Source organism: Hemiscyllium ocellatum, chromosome 24 (genome assembly GCF_020745735.1).
Source record: "Hemiscyllium ocellatum isolate sHemOce1 chromosome 24, sHemOce1.pat.X.cur, whole genome shotgun sequence".
Classification (NCBI taxonomy): domain Eukaryota; kingdom Metazoa; phylum Chordata; class Chondrichthyes; order Orectolobiformes; family Hemiscylliidae; genus Hemiscyllium; species Hemiscyllium ocellatum.
Genome location: NC_083424.1, coordinates 50,885,434 through 50,902,651, shown reverse-complemented (window position 1 = coordinate 50,902,651; position 17,218 = coordinate 50,885,434). Strand labels below are relative to the sequence as shown.

Genomic DNA, 17,218 nt, shown 5'->3' with positions numbered 1-17,218 from the left:
ATTCTCTGCCCAATCAGATCATTATTGTCCAAGTGTCTTTTTATCACATCGTTTGTAATAGATTCTAGAATTCTCCCTACTACTGATGTAAGACTAACAGGTTTGTAGTTCCCTGCCTAAATAGTGGGAAAGCTGTGTTACTGTTCAATCCACAGAAATAATTCCAAAAGGTTTGGAATCTAGGAAGATAATCACCATTGTATTAATTTCTCTAGTCATATCCTTCAACAGCCTGGGACTTAGAACATAAGATCGTAGGAATTTGCAGTTCCATTAATTTATCCAGTACAATCATCTTATTAATACTTAATTTCCTTCACATCCTCATTCTCCCTAGCCACTTGGATTTCTAGTTCTGGGAGATTTCTTGTATTTTCCTCAATGGAAACAGACTCAAAGTAATCATTTAACAACTTTGTCACTTCTGTCTTCGCCATTATAAATTCTCCTGACTCTACCTGTAATGGACCTATGTTCACTTTAGCCAATATTTTCTTTTCTGCATAACCATAGGAGCTTTAAAAGTCCATTTTTATTTGTTTGCTCGAATGCATTCATAGTCTGTTCTCCCTGTTTTAATTGATTTCTTGGTTCTGCTTTGCTGTATTCTCAAAACCTCCCAATCCTTCAATTTACTGTTATTTTCTGGCAATTCTTTGACCATTTCTTTTAACCTTGTGTGATCCTGAACTTCCTTTAATAACCATGGTTGACTGATGTTTTTGCACCTAATAGGAATATATAGTTGTTATAAGTCATGTCATAGTTTTTTGAAGTCTACCTGTTACCCTGTCCAGTTATGCCTTTTGTTGTATTTTTCCAATCCACCTCATGCATTCAAATTTCTCTTATTCATATTTAGATTACCTACAGTGTGGAAACAGGCCCTTCGGCCCAACAAGTCCACACCGACCCGCCAAAGCGCAACCCACCCATATCCCTACACTTACCCGTTCACCTAACACTACGGGCAATTTAGCATGGCCAATTCACCTAACCTGCACATCTTTGGACTGTGGGAGGAAACCGGAGCACCCGGAGGAAACCCACACAGACACGGGGAGAATGTGCAAACTCCACACAGTCAGTCGCCTGAGGCGGGAATTGAACTCTGGTCTCTGGCACTGTGAGACATCAGTGCTAGCCACCATGCTGCTCAAGTGATTCAAATTGAATCACTTCATTGCCAAATATAATGTAAAATTTTGTCATATTTTGGTTACTTATCTCCAAAGGTTATTTTACAACAAGATTGTTAATTAACCTTTTTTCATTATGTAATGAGGTAATGGTGCAATGTATTGTCATGGGACAGGTAATCCAAGTAATCGATAACATCCTGGGGACAGTAGATGGTGGAATTTGAGCTGAATAAAACCTGGAATTAAAAATCTAATGGTGATCATGAAACCATCATTGATTGTCAGGTTCATTAATCTCCTTTAGGGAAGGAAAGCTGTTGTTCTTACCTGATCTGGAATACATGTGACTAACTCTTAACTATCCTCTGAAATGGCCTAGTCTTTCAGTTAAGGATATTTTTAAGGATGTGCAACAAACGCTGGCCTAACAGTGCCACCCTCATCCCATGAATTAATATTAAAAACAAAAATTAGATCTAAAATATCATGTCCTCTAGTTGGCTGCTAGAAAACTACCCATAACACTCCAGAAACTTGTCCTCCTTAGCTGTAGTGCTCAGTTAATCTAAATGCGATATGAAGTAACTCATAACAGTAATGCCCATACTTTTCTTCTCTTATCTCCGAATTAATACCATGCCCCTCTCAGCCAGTACTATTTGGAGAGCCTATAGAAAGCTTCAATCAATTTCTGCTGCCTATTGCTGTTTCTTAGTTCCATCCAAACATTGTTCTTCTGCTCTGACATCATCCCTTACTGATTTATTAATCCTATCTCTAATTACAAGCAGAATTACATCTCCTTTTCCTTCTTGTCTGTCCTTCCAAAATGTTGATTATCCTTGAATATTCAGTTCCAGTCCTGGTCATTCTGCAGCCAGGTTTCTGTCATGACAATTAGATCGTATGTATATATCTCTACATCTGAAAGAAAATATCTCAGAATTACGTTACAAATCTAGTAGGCCCACCTCAGTGTCTTTAGTCCCTTGCTGTTAGGTGTTATCATCTAGTTTAGTTTGGCAGGGATGCCCAAGACCAAATGGAAGTTGGAACAGGTGAGTGATTATGTTAATTAAGTGTTCATTTGTTCTCCATATATGTGTACATGTGGAACAAACCATCAGTTTGTTGGAGTTTAGTAATATGTAAGTTGAAATAAAGCTCTAACCAGAAAAGTATCTGCCTGAACTCTGTCCAATCAATCTTTCAACCTCTGTTTGATAAAATAGCCTCCTGTAAATTGATTCAAAAGTATACCAACAGACTTCCTGTATAGTGAAAGACTTCAAATTTAAATGTAATTTGACACTTTTTTTCCAGTAATCTGCATTAGAATCACAGACCAGAGTTGTACGAATTATTCAGTTTCCAAAGTAGAACATGTGAGTATAATCAATACAAGCTGAAAATGTGTTGCTGGAAAAGTGCAGCAGGTCAGGCAGCATCCAAGGAGCAGGAGAATCGACGTTTCAGGCATGAGCCCTTCTCATGACCAAAACGGTGATTCTCCTGCTCATTTGATGCTGCCTGACCTGCTGCACTTTTCCAGCAACACATTTTCAGCTTTGATCTCCAGCATCTGCAGTCCTCACTTTCTCCTATAATCAATACAAGCCTTACCCACATCTTCAGAGACTGACCAACTGCCTACCAATCCCTTACGGCCACAATACCAAAGATGCTATCGCTAGATGTTTGATTAGATTCATTTTTATACACCAGTTAAACTTTACAATCAGAATACTGTACTGTTCTGTGTTTTTTGTACTCATTCAGGTAATTGATGCTGTTCGACCTGTTATGAACATTGCTCGTGGGAATGAGAGGATGATTTATCGTGCAAAGTTCAGTGCCATAACAGATACTGACATTAATAATGCCATGAATCAGTTGGGTGAGCCGAATCGGAATGAGGCACTATCAGTGGATGCACGTCAAGAGCTAGACTTGCGAGTAGGATGTGCTTTCACGAGGTACGGCAAGTGTATATGCATACGTTATCTATTAACGCTGATTGCCGTATTATTTTTATTCACTTGAGAGATGTGGGCGTTGCTGGCTGGCCAGCATTTATTTCCCCACCCTTGATTGCTCACAAGAAGGCAGTGGTGAGCTGTCTTCTTGAACCGCTGTGGTTTATGTGCTGTAGTTAGACCCACAATGACGTCAGGGAGAGAATTTCAGGATTTTGACCCAGCAAAAGTGAAGGAACAGCAATGCTTTTTCAAGTCCGGGTTGTGGGTGGCTTGCAAGAGAACTGCAGGTGGTGCATTTCCCATGTATCTGCTGCCCTTGTCCTCCAGATGGAAGTGATCATGGGTTTGGAAGATGCTTTCAAAGGATCTTTGCGGAATTTCTGCAGTGCATCATGCTGCTGATACTGAGCATCAATGGCAGAGGGAGTGAATGCTTGTGGATGTAGCGCTAATCAAGCAGGCTGCTTTGTCCTGAATGGTGTAAAACTTCTTGAGTGTTGTTGGAGCTGTACTCATCCAGGCAAATGTGGAATGCTCCATCACACTCCTTGTTGATGGCAGACAGGCTTTGGGGAGTCGGGAGATGAGTTACTTGCTGCAATATTCCTAACTTCTGACCTGCTCTTAGCTACTGTATTTGTATAGTGAATCCAGTTGACGATAACCCACAGGATGTTAATAGTGGAAGAAATTCAGTGATGGTAAGGCCATTGAAAGTAAAGAGGCAGTGGTTAAATTATCAATTAATGGAATTGTCATTATTGGGCATTTGTGTGGTCCCAATATTACTTGCCACTCTTTAGCCCAAGCTTGGATATTATCCACTTCTTGCTGCATTTGAACATGGACTGCTTTAGTATCTGAGGAATCGCAAATGGTAGTGAACATTGTTTAACCTTCAGTGAACATGCCCACACTGACCTTATGATGGACAAAACGTCATTGATGAAGCAGCTGAAGATGTTTGGGCCTAGGACATCACCCTGAGGAACTCCTGCTGATGTGTCCTGGAGCTTAGATGACTGACAATTAACAAACACAACCATCTTTCTATGAGCCAGGTATGACTCCAACCAGTGGAGAGATTTTTCCTGATTTCTGTTGATTCCAGTTTTGCGAGTGCTCCTTGATGTCAAGGACTATCACTCTCAGCCCGCCTCTGGAATTCAGATGTTTTGTCCTTGTTTGAACTGAGGCTGTAATGAGGTCAAGAATTGATTACCCCTGACCTCAGAAGTGTCAAGTGGATGATCCACCTTGACTTCCTCCAGTGATCTCCAGCATTTCAGATACAAGTCTTAAACCAATTTAATTCACTCCACGTGATATCAGGTAATGGTTGAAGACACTGCAAAGGCTATGACAACATTCCAGCAACAATATTGAAGACTTGTGCTCCAGAATTTGCCGCACACCTAGCCAAGCTTATCCAGTGCAGTTATGACACTGGCATTTACCTGACAATGTGGAAGATTGTCCAGGTATGTCTTGTAAACAAAAAGCAGGACAAATCTATTCCACCCAAATATCATTCCATCAGTCTACTCTCGATCATCAGTAAAGCGACGGAAGGCATCATGAACAGTGATATCAAGCAATACCTGCTCAGCAATGTCCTGCTCACTCACGCAGTACTGATCCCTGCGGTACCCCACTGATCACTGCCTGACATTCCGAAATGGAGCCGTTTATCACTACTCTTTGTTTCCTATCAGCCAACCAACTTTCAATCCAAGTTAGTACTTTGCCCCCAATACCATGTGCCCTAATTTTGCTCACTAACTTCCTATGTGGGACTTTATCAAAAGCTTTCTGAAAATCCAGGTACACTACATCTACTGGATCTCCCTCGTCCATCTTCAGAGTTACATCCTCAAAGAATTCTAGAAGATTAGTCAAGCATGATTTCCCCTTCATAAATCCATGCTGACTCTGACCTATCCTGTTACTACTATCCAGATATGTCATAATTTCATCCTTTATAATAGTCTCCAGCATCTTTCCCACCACTGAGGTCAGACTAACTGGTCTATAATTTCCTGCTTTCTCTCTCCCATCTTTCTTGAAAAGTGGTATAACATTAGCCACTCTCCAATCCACAGGAACTGATCCTGAATCTATCGAGCTCTGGAAAATAGTCACCAACGCATCCACGATTTCTCGAGCCACCTCCTTCAGTATCCTGGGATGTAAACCATCTGGCCCTGGGGACTTATCAACCTTCAGACCTTACAGTCTCTCCAACACCAATTCCTGGTAAATATAAATTCCGTTAAGTTCAGGTCCTTCAGCCACTGTTACCTCAGGGAGATTGCTTGTGTCTTCCCAGTGAACACAGATCTGAAGTACCAATTCAATTCTTTTGCCATTTCTTTGTTCCCCGTAATATATTCCCCTGTTTCTGTCTTCAAGGGCCCAATTTTCGTCTTAACCATTTTTTTGCCTCTCACATACCTAAAAAAACTTTTACCATCCTCCTTTATATTATTGGCCAGTTTACCTTCGTAACTCATTTTTTCTCTGCGTATTTCCTTCATAGTAATCCTCTGTTGCTCTTTAAAAGCTTCCCAGTCCTCCGTTTTCCCACTTATCTTTGCTTTGTTATACTTTTTCTCTTTTAACTATATATGTTTCTTAACTTCCTTTGTCAGCCACGGCCACCCATGCCTTCTCCTAGGATCTTTCTTCCTTTTTGGAATGAACTGATCCTGCAACTTCTGCATTATACACAGAAATATCCGCCATTGTTCCTCCACTGTCATCCCTGCTTTAGGACCTGGCCAGTGTAATATTGCTGCCGCCGAGCCACTCTCGGTAGTGAGCATTCAAATCCCCCAGCCCAAGTACATTCAGTGCTTTCATCAAGTGTTGTTCAACATGGAGGAGTGCTGATTCATTGGCTAAGGGAGGCCAGTATGTGGTAATCTGCAAGAGGTTTTCTTGCTCGTGTTTAAGCTGAAGCCATGAGCTTCATGAAGTTTGGAGCCAATGTTGAGGATTTCCATGGCAACTTCCTCGCGAATGTATACCACTGTTGCCGCTTCTGCTGGTTCTGACCTGCTGGTGTGACAGGACTTACCCAGCTAGCAATTTAATGATATGTCTTCAAGGAAAGTGGGTCAGTGTTGGTAGATGGTAGATCATCAGTTAAGTGCTTATGAAGTAAGTTGATAAAACCTCTATTGTAAATTCAGTAGAAATTGGTAACTCATTCCCAGTGCAGGTTTAGCACCGATGCTTCCAGATTCTATCTTAGCATTGAAAGTCTCCCATATGGGCGTTGAGAAGATCATCAATGGGTATTAAAAGCTACTGAAGCTATTTATTAGTCATGTCTTGACCACAGTTAAATTATCGTTTGAAGACTGACCTGGAAGTTAACAGTTGACCATCTCTTTTATAAAGGCCTAATGTTCTTGGTAATTTGTTTGGTGCAGTTGGATGAAATTATATTTCTTCAAATTCTAACTGATGGTACATGGGATTTTAAAGCTGTGTTTGGTTTATTTTTTTTTCAGTCTGCAGTATTAAGTTGAATTTGCCCCTTGGGAGTTTTGTCTGTCTGAATGTTCATTTTCTCCTTGGTGGAAGAATTGGTAACATAGATAATTTCCCTTCAAGGATTCTAATTCTTCAAATTGAAGCACCCTTCACACACTGCTCATGGCCTTCTGGCTATTCATTGTCTGCTTGTAAAACCTATTGTTGTTCATTGTGCACTCTGGGAATTAGTTTTTAGCCAGGCACTGATCATTTATTATCTTTACTGTGATACAGTAAACTTTTGGTCTTTGGGAGAAGGCTCCATTTTATCTTGAAGTGTTGATGAAAGACAGTGATCTAAATGACAAAAAAAATGCTTGAAGAGTGTTGCTTCTCCAGAACCCTTTGTTGCTCTGTCTTATTGATATGTGGAGTGTACTCATTGACTAATAAGCCTCCCTGTGCTGAAAACCCATTATTTCCCATTGCAGAATGATTGCTTTTGATGTCATGTTTTTTTCAGGTTTCAGACCAAGTACTTCCAGGGAAAATATGGGAATTTGGACAGTTCCCTCATCTCATTTGGACCCTGCCAGACACCCACTCTCGGTTTCTGTGTTGAGAGGCATGACAAGATCCAATCTTTCAAACCTGAGCCTTACTGGGTCTTGCAAGCAAAGGTATGTGTTGAAATTTCATGAACTCGAGTAGTCTTCATCAATTTAAAGAGAAGTCAAGTAACATTAATACAGTGAGTGGTTCAAACTTGATCTTGTTAAAGTTAAGATCAACAATTTAAGACTAAAGATACTTTTATTGTAACTGCTACCTTCTAAATTCCAAGATCTCATCTTAATCCTGTCTCATTACACATGACTCAACCTAAAATAGCCTGTTCCTAGGTATGTTATGCAGCATATTGTTCCAAAAAGCCAACCCTGATGCACTCACAAATTCACCCCTCATGTTACTCTTGCCCATCTGATTTATCCAGACGGACTGCAGATTAAAATCACCCATGACAATTCCAGTGACCTTCTAACATGCCTCCATTATTCCTGATTTATTATTATCCTACAGTAAAGCTGTTCTTCACGGACCTATTGATGACTCCCACCTGTGAGTTCGTTCTTTTTGCCATCCTTTATTTTCACCCAAACTAATTCCACTTCATGACCTATTGTACCTATATCATGAATCACCACTGATTCCTTTCTTCATTAACAATGCTATCATACTTACCCTTCTTTTCTGCTTATTTTTCTGAAACGTCAAATACGCTTGAATATTGAGTCCCCAATCCTGGTCACAGTGCAACCTCGTGATTGCTGTCAAGTTATATTAATTTATTTTTGTTTGTGCTGTCAACTCATCTATCTTGTTTCAAATGCTGTGCACATTCAGTAGAGTTTTGACTCTTTACCTTAATTACTTGCTCTGGTTCTAATTTCTACCTTCTTTGATTTATATTTTCTACCCCTTCCTGTAATACTTGAGTTATTGTTCACCTGTTCACAACTGTCACATCTGGCTCCTCATATCTTTTGAAATTTTGAAAACTTTTCTTCAGTTGACCCCACCCCTTAATTAGTTTAAAGTCCTATGTAGAACTAATTATACGATTCATCAGAAGTATGCCGCAGCATATTTCAAATGAAGCCCATACTATCAGAACAGCTTTCTTTCCCCAGTACCAGTGCCAGTGCTCCATGAATCATGATGAAGGGCTTGTGCCCGAAACGTCGAATTTCCTATTCCTTGGATGCTGCCTAACCTGCTGTGCGTTAACCAGCAACACATTTTCAACTCCATGAATCAGAGCCCATTTCTCCTCTACCAATCTTTCAGCCACACATTTATCTCTCTAATCTTATTTGCCCTATGCCAATTTGCACGTGGCTCAGTGACTCATCTGGAGATTAAAACCTTTGTGGTTTTGCATTGTAATTTAACCCTGAGATGCCTGTAATCCCTCAGCAGAACCTCTTTCCTAGCCCTAGCTATTTTATTGATACCTATGTGGACTTTGACAACCCAATTCTTTTGAAGACAGGTTACTGGACCCAAACATTAACTCTGCTTTCTCTCCAGACCTGCTGAGTTTCTAGGAATTTCCTGTTTGTTCTTACCAATTACCTACCTGATCTGTAGATTCCTGTGATGTTACACATCTGCTCAGACAAGTAGAAATGGGTTAAGGGGCTCTCTGCCACTGAATTTTATCTCCTGTCACTGCAACCCTTCTCATACAGGTCAGCTGTCTCAGTCTGCTTCATAATAATGCCAACTTCCTCATGGTCGTTCAGGTCTGCTTCACAGTGATGCTGACATTCTGTGCACTCCTTCCAGCCTAATGGGATTTAATAGTTTTGGATAAAAATTGGAGGCATCTAGTTGTATCAGTTGCCATTCCTTTCTAGCTGTGACAGTTGGGGGAACAAGTTATATGTTCCCTTAAAATGATACTTGTAAGTAAAGAACTATACTGTAGTGTTGTGGTACAAGAAAACACTATGACTGTAAGCCTACTTAAAAAGTAATTAAGTATTTAAGAAATAGTCATGTCAGACTTAGGGTTTGAAAACCTGATAGTTATATGAAGCAATGTAGAGGGAACAGTAGCTCCATCCTTTGGAAAAGGTAAATTTGATTAGAATACCATGATTATCCTTGATTCTAACAGTGCAGTTGTAGATTCAAAAGAGAGCAAGTAGAACAGAGTCAGTTACAATTTTTGCTGTCTGTCAGCTGAGCAATCCATTCACTACTCTATCTAAATGTAATCTTCCAAGTTTACTTCCTTCAAGTTGCGATCAAATTTCTTTTCCACCATTCCGCTTCCACCATACTCCTGAGTAGTGAGTTCCAGATCATTGCCATGTGTTGCGTTGTTCTTCCACACATTTCTCCTTCGTTTCTTGCCCAAAATCTTACTTCTGCGTCCCCTAGTCCTTGGCACCATAACCTAATGCAGCTTTTCCTTGCCAACTTTATCCAAACCCAGTCATAATCCTGTGCAACATTTCAATTCACTCTAAATCTCCTTTGCTCCAACCAGCACAATCTCAGTTTCCCCAATCTAACTTTACAACTAAAATTCCCTTCTTCAGGACCATTCTGGTAAATTGCCCTCTCAAGGTCTCTTGCATTTTTCCTAAAGTGTGTTACCCAGAACTGGATACAGTATTCTCTCACCTTCTACCTATGCCCTCAAGTTTTGGACTTCCCCACCCTCGGAAAAAGAGCTTGGTTACTCACCTGATACACACTCCTCATGATCCTATAAACCTCTATAACACCACCCCTCAGCTTCTCCTTATAACTCTAACCCTCCAGTCCAGACAACAGCCTGTCTAACAACATCTTTCCTAAAGAAGGGCGTCCAGAATTAAATGCAGTAATCTAAAAGTGGCCTCATCAATGTCCTATACAGCTGCAACATGACATCCCAACTCCTTTACTCAATGCTCTGACCAATGTAGGGAAGCATGCCAAATGCCTTCTTCACCACTCTGGTCACAGACAAAAAACTGCAGATGCTGGAATCCAAGGTAGTCAAATGACGGCTCCTTGCTTATCTACCTTCTTCACCACCCTGTCTACCTGCAACTTTACTTTCAAGGAGCTATGAAACTACACCCCAGGTCTCTTTGTTCTGCAATACTCCCCAAGACCTTAACATTAACTGTATAACTCCTGCCCGGATTAGCCTTACCAAAATGCAATGCCTCACGTTGATCTAAACTCCATGTGTCGCTCCTTGCCCCATTGGGCCATCTGATCTGGCCACTGTTCACGACACCATCTATTTTGGTGTCATCTGCAAGCTTATTAACCATACCTCCTATATTTGCATCCAAATCATTTATATAATGATGAAATGCAGTGAACCAAGCATCAATTATTGTGGCATGCTGCTAGTCACAGTCCTCTACCACCCTCTGTCTCCTACTTCAAGCCAATTTTAAACTAATTTGCTAGCTCACCCTGGATCCCATGTGACATAACCTTACTAAACGGTCTACCAAGCAGAACCAACAATTTACTGAAATCCATACGGACAATTTCTTCCACTCTGCCTTCATCAATCTCCTTTGTCACTTCTTCAAAACTCAATCAAGTTAGTGAGTCACAATTTCACACACACAGCCATGTTGACTATCCCTGATCAGTCCTTGCCTTTCCAAATGCATGTAAATCCTGTCCCTCAGCATCATGCCCAGCAAATTACCCACCAATGACTTAAGGCTCATCATTCTATATTCACCTGGCTTTTCCTTACAGCCTTTCTTAAATAATGGCACAACAGTTTTCCGTCACCTCACGCATGGTTGTCAATGATTAAAAATATCTGAGCAAGAGGCCCAGCAATCTCTTCCCTAGCGTAACACAAAAGTCTGGGAAACACCTGATCAGCTCCTGGGATTTATCTACCTTTTTATGTTTTAAGACCTCTAACACCACCTCTTCTGTAATATGAACTCTTTTCAAAACATCATTGTTTATTTCTCCAAGGACCCTCACTTCCATGCCCTTCGCCACAGTAAATACTGATGCAAAATATTCATTTATTATCTCACCTATCTCCTGTAGTTCAGCAAATAGTTGGTCACATTGATCTTTAAGGGGCCCTATTCTCTCCTTAGTTACTCTTTTGTCCTTAATGTACTTATAAAATCTCTTTGGATTCTCCTTAACTCTATTTGCAAAAGCTAGCTCATGTCCCTGTTTTGCTTCCTGATTTCTTTAAGTATATTCCTACTGCCTTTAGGGATTCACTTGATCCTAGCTGTCTATACCTATTACATGCCTCTTCCTTTTATTTGACCAGAGCTTCAATTTCTCTGGTCATCCAGCATTCTCTATACCTACCAGCCTTGCTCTCCACACTGTAGATGGAATATAATGTAGGAAAATGTGAAGTTATGTACTCTGGCAGGAAGAGTAGTGGAGCTGAATATTATTTGAATGGAGAAAGACTGCATAAAACTGCAGCACAGAGAAATTTGGGATCATACATAAATCACAAAACGCTAGCACCAAGTTCAGTGGATGGCAAATGGTTTTTTGGCCTTTCATTTCAAAGGGAATGGAGTATAAAGATGGGGAACTTGTGCTTAAACTAACATGGTAGTAGTTAGACCACACCTAGAATATTGTGAGCTGTTTTGGGCCTGTTATTTAAGGAAAGATATAGTGGTATTGGAGGCAGACCAGAGAAAGTTCACTAGGTTAACCCAGGTGTGGAGAGGTTTTCTGATGAGGAGAACAAAGAACAAAGGCCATCCAAGCCTGCACCGATCCAGATCCTCTATCTAAACCTGTTGCCTATTTTCCAAGAATCTGTATCTCTCTGCTCCCTGTCCGTTCATATATCTGTCCAGATACATCTTAAATAACACTATTGTGCCTGCCTGTACCTCCGCTGGCAACGCATTCCAGGTATCCTCCACCCTCTACGTAAAGAACTTTCCACATATATATCCCTTAAACTTTTCCTCTCTTACCTTGAACTCGTGACCCCGAGTAATTGAGTCCTCCACTCTGGGGGGAAAAAGCTTCTTGCTATCTACCCTGTCTATACCTGTCATGATTTTGTAGACCTCAATCAGGTTTCCCCCCTCAACTTCTGTCCTTTTTGTGAAAATAATCCTAACTTACTGAACCTCTCTTCATAGCTAGCATCCTCCAAACCAGGCAATACCCTGGTGAACCTCCTCCGTACCCTCTCCAAAACATTCACATCCTTCTGGTAATGTGGCAACCAGAACTGTACGCAGCATTCCAAACGAGGCCGAAGCAAAATCCTATACAACTGTAACATGACCTGCCGACTCTTGTACTCATACCCCGTCCGATGAAGGAAAGCATGTCATGTGCCTCCTTGACCACTTTATCGACCTGCGTTGCCACCTTCAGGGTACAATGGATCTGAACACCTAGATCTCTCTGTACATCAGTTTTCCCTAGCGCTTTTCCATATACCACATCGTACTAGAATTGGATTTTCCAAAATGCAATCACCTCGCATTTGCCTGGATTGAACTCCGTCTGCTATTTCTCCACCCAATTCTCCAATGTTCTGCTGGATTCTCTGACACTTCACCAATCTTAGTATCATCTCCAACATCCTTTCTCACTTCCTCTAGTTACCTGGGATAGATCCCATCTGAACCAGAGGACTTGTACATCTTAATGCCTTTTAGAATACTCAACACTTCCTCCCTCCTTGTGCCGACTTGACCTAAAGTAATCAAACAACCATCTATGCCTAAACTCAACATCCGTCATGTCTCTCTCCTCGTGAATACTGATGCAAATTACTCATTAAAAATCTCACCCATTTTCTGACTCCACACATAACTTTCCTCCTTTGTCCTTGACTGGGCCAACCCTTTCTCTGGTTACCCTTTTGCTTCTTATATACAAATAAAAGGCTTTGGGATTTTCCTTAACCCTGTTTGCTGAAGATATTTCATGACCCCTTTTAGCCCTCTTAATTCCTTGTTTCAGATTGGGGTCCTACTTTCCCGATATTCTTCCAAAGCTTCATCTTTTTCAGTCACGCTTCCTTTTTCCTCCTGGTTAGTCTCTCAATTTCACCTGTCATCCATAGTTCTCTAATCTTGCCATTTCTGTCCCTCATTTTCGCAGGGACATGTCTGTCCTGCACTCTAATCAACTTCTCTTTAAAAACCTCCCTCATATCAACTGTGGATTTATCCTCAAACAGCTGCTCCCAATCCACATTCCTCAGCTCCTGACGAATTTTGCGATAGTTGGCCTTCCCCCAGTTTAGGGCTCTTCCTTTAGGACCATTCTCGTCTTTGTCCATGAATATTCTAAAACTTACTGAATTGTGATCACTATTCCCAAAGTAATCCCCTACTGAAACTTCAACCACCTGGCCAGTCTCATTCCCCAACACGAGGTCTAGTATGGCCACTTCCCAAGTTGGATTATTTACATACTGCTCTATAAAACCCTCCTGGATGCTTCTTACAAATTCTGCTCCATCTAGACCTCTAACACTAAATGAATCCAAGTCAATGATAGGAAAATTTAAAATTTGCCATCACCACTATCCTGTTGCTCCTACATCTTTTCATAATCTGTTTACATATTTGTACCTCTACCTCACGCTCACTGTTGGGAGGCTTGTAGTACAGCCCCAACATTGTTACCGCAGCCTTCCTATTTCTGAACATATTGCCTCACTGCTTGAGTCCTACATAGTGCCTTCCTTCAGTACAGCTGTGATACCCTCTCTCACCAGCAATGCAACTCATCCACCACTCTTACCTCCCTCTCTATTCTGCCTGAAGCATCTATGTCCTGGGATATTTAATTGCCAATCTTGCCCTTGCCTCAACCAAGTCTCAATAAGAGCAGTAACATCATACTCCCAGGTACTAACCCAATCACTAAGTTCATCTGCCTTACATACAACACTTCTCGCATTAAAACAAATGCATCTTAGATCAACTGTCCCTTTACGTTCATCATCTGCTCCCTCCCTACTCTTCCCCTTAGTCATGGTGTCTTCCTTGTCTAGTTCCTTACAGGCTTCAGTTACTACCTCTTTACTGTCCACTAACCACTTCCCATCCCCCTGCCACATTAGTTTAAATCCTCCCCAACAGCGTTAATAAAAGCACCCTCAAGGACCTTGGTTCCAGTCCTGCCCAGAAGTAGACCATCCGATTATAATAGTCCCACCTCCAACAGAGCAAGTCCTAAAGTTCCAAAAATCTGAACCCCTCCCTCCACCATCTCTCAAGGCATTCATTCATCCTGCCTATTCTTTCATTTGTACTCTGACTAGCATGTGGCTCTGGCAGCAGTCCTTAGATTATTACCTCTGGGGTCCTACTTTTTAACTTGGCTTTTAACTTCCTAAATTCTGTTGTCGGATCTCATCCCATTTATTACCTATATCATTGGTGACTATATGCACCACAACAGCTGGCTGTTCACCCTTCCCCTTCAGAATGTACTGCAGACAATCTGAAACATTCCTGATCCGTGCACCTGGGAGCCAACATACCATTCAGGAATCTTGTTTTCGACCACAGGGCTGCCTATCTACTCCCCTTACAATTGAATCCCCTATGACTATAATCCTTCCACTCTTTTTCCTGCCCTTCTGTACAGCAGAGCCAGCCATGGTGCCATGAACCTGGCTACTGCTACCTTCCCTTGGCGAGCTACCTCCCCCAACAATATCCAAAACGATATACCTGTTTTTGGAGGGAGATTTTCTCCACTGCCTCCTGCTCTTGCATGCCTTTTGGTCACCCATTCTCTTTCTCACTCAGTAGTCCTAATCTGCAGTGGGACTGATTCGTTAACTTGCTATCCACGACCTCCTCAGAATCGCGGATGCTCTAAAGTGCTCCATCCGCAGCTCCAGAACTGTCATGCAGTCTAATGAGAGGTGTGGCTGGACATACTTCCTGCATGTGAAGGAGCCAGGGACGTCAGTCGCATCCCTGAGCTCCCACATTGAGCAAGAGCAACATGACACGGGTCTGGGATCTCCTGCATTTTCATTCTTGAGCTTAACTTAGTCAACTATAATATCAAATAATAGATAAATGAAATAACTGTTTTTCTTTTAAACCAATCACACTACTTCTCAGCACATGATAAAAAAGAAAAAAGAGAAGCCTTACCTTATCAACACACAACAGAGTTTAGTAGGTTGGATCTGTACTTATTGGAGTTTGAAAAAATGAGAAGTGACCTTACTGAAGTACATGAGATTCTTAGGGGACTTGAAAGGGTAGATGTGGAGAGATTGTATCCCTTTTCAGGAGAGTCTAGTCTCTCAATCATGGGTCACCCAGTCAGAACAGAGTTGAGGAGGAATGCAGAAGCTGTATCGTAAAGTGTATTCAAGGCTGTGATAGTCAGAATTTTAATTGGTAAGGGAATCAAGGATTTGGGGGAAATGTTAGGCAAAAGCAGTTGAGGATCTTCAGACTAGCAATGATCTCATTGAATGGCGGGGCAGACCCATTGCCAAATTATCTATTTCTGCTCCTACAGCTTATGGTTTTAAATAATTTTTCTGCTTCTGATATTACTATATCAGACCTTCATTTAATTTTTTTTTAGATGGAGCGTCACTAATGTAACTCAACCATTGAATCATGAGTGATTCCCCAATCATTCCAGTGCAGCTCCCACTAGTTATGTAATATCTTAGATTCTCATTGTTGCACACTTGCACCAATTTGCCATCTTACTACTACCAGTTTGTTCCAGGAAAGTTTGTAACAAGCCTTATCAGTTCTCCAGCTTTTGTCAGTGATTAATCGACAACTGATTGATCAGAATTATTGTCCATGTTTTAATTTCCTGTCCAGTGTTTTAAGTTGTGCTGATTTTTACATACTGATGCCTTGCTTGGAATGCTGTTGATATTGATATTATCATTTTAATCCTTGTTATAGATTTCAGAAATTGAAAATAATGCGTTTCTGGGTTATAAAGGTTCAAACCAACAAAATGTTGTTTATTCTGAACCTCTTTGTTCACACCAGATCAGTAACTGTGCTGGAGATTCCATGGTTCTGGACTGGGACAGAGTTAGAGTATTTGACCGGGAAGTTGCACAGATGTATCTGAATATGACAAAGTCCACAACAGATACAAAGGTAAACAAGGGAAAAACTATAGATCTTTAATCCCTTTCCTTGCACAAGGATTGCACCTTTTGGGAATGGGTTAAAAGGAAGCAAGAGAGCCCTTGGATACTGACGTATGGTATTGCGGTGGTTTTGGTATTGGACCAGTAATCTCAAGATCTGGAATAATGATCCAGAAAATTAGAGTTCAGATTACATCATGTTAGTTCAGGAATTATAATTTATTTGAAGAAATCTTGAGTTATAAAGAAAATCAGAATAGCCTGGTATCTTTTTCACTGGAGTGTAAAAGCTTGAGAGGTGATCTGATAGAAGTTTATGAAAGAATGAGAGGTATAGGTAGCATTGATGGTAGTTGTCTTTTCTCTAAGATGGGGAATTTCAAGAGAAGGGGACACATTTTTAAGATGTGAGGAGAGAGAGATTTAAGAAAAACTTAAGGGAATTATTTTACGTAGAGGGTGGCTTGCGTGTGGAATGAACTTCCTAAGGAATTGGTAGATGCGGGTACAGTTAGAATGTTTAAAATCCATTGGATGGATATGTGAATAGGAAAGGGATATGGGCCAGGAGCAGGCAGGTGGGACTGGTTTAGTTTGGGTTTATGTTCAGTATGGATTGTTTGGGCTGAACGGTCTGTTTCCGTGCTATAGGACTCTATGACTCTCTAAATCTGCAAATGAAAAGCTGTTATCAGTAAAAGTGATTTGTTGTAAAAACTTTTACTTTGAGAAAAATACATGCCTTGTCAATCAGTTTTGATTTGTGTGTGACTTATTGTCTCCAGTTACCTTCTGAAGTGGCCTAAAAATCACAGTTGTAGCCAACTACCTAGAATTATGGACGACAGTGATCGAAAGAAAAGGCATTATACCTTAGCAATTAAGAATAAACTTTTGCCTTGGCAGTGATACACATTCTGAGAATGAAAATGATTAAATACATAGGAAGAAAATGCATT

The 17,218-nt window shown here is 40.9% G+C and overlaps 1 protein-coding gene across 1 annotated transcript in view; it reads left to right on the top strand.

Annotated features, from left to right (window-relative positions):
• The window catches only part of top3b (DNA topoisomerase III beta), a 73,104-nt gene that overhangs the window by 15,735 nt on the left and 40,151 nt on the right, over positions 1 to 17,218 (top strand). Inside the window, exons 5-7 of the mRNA XM_060844078.1 lie at positions 2,922 to 3,118; positions 7,128 to 7,284; positions 16,153 to 16,266. Coding sequence (XP_060700061.1) covers positions 2,922 to 3,118; positions 7,128 to 7,284; positions 16,153 to 16,266 — 468 coding nt within the window. The remainder of the gene's footprint in view (positions 1 to 2,921; positions 3,119 to 7,127; positions 7,285 to 16,152; positions 16,267 to 17,218) is intronic.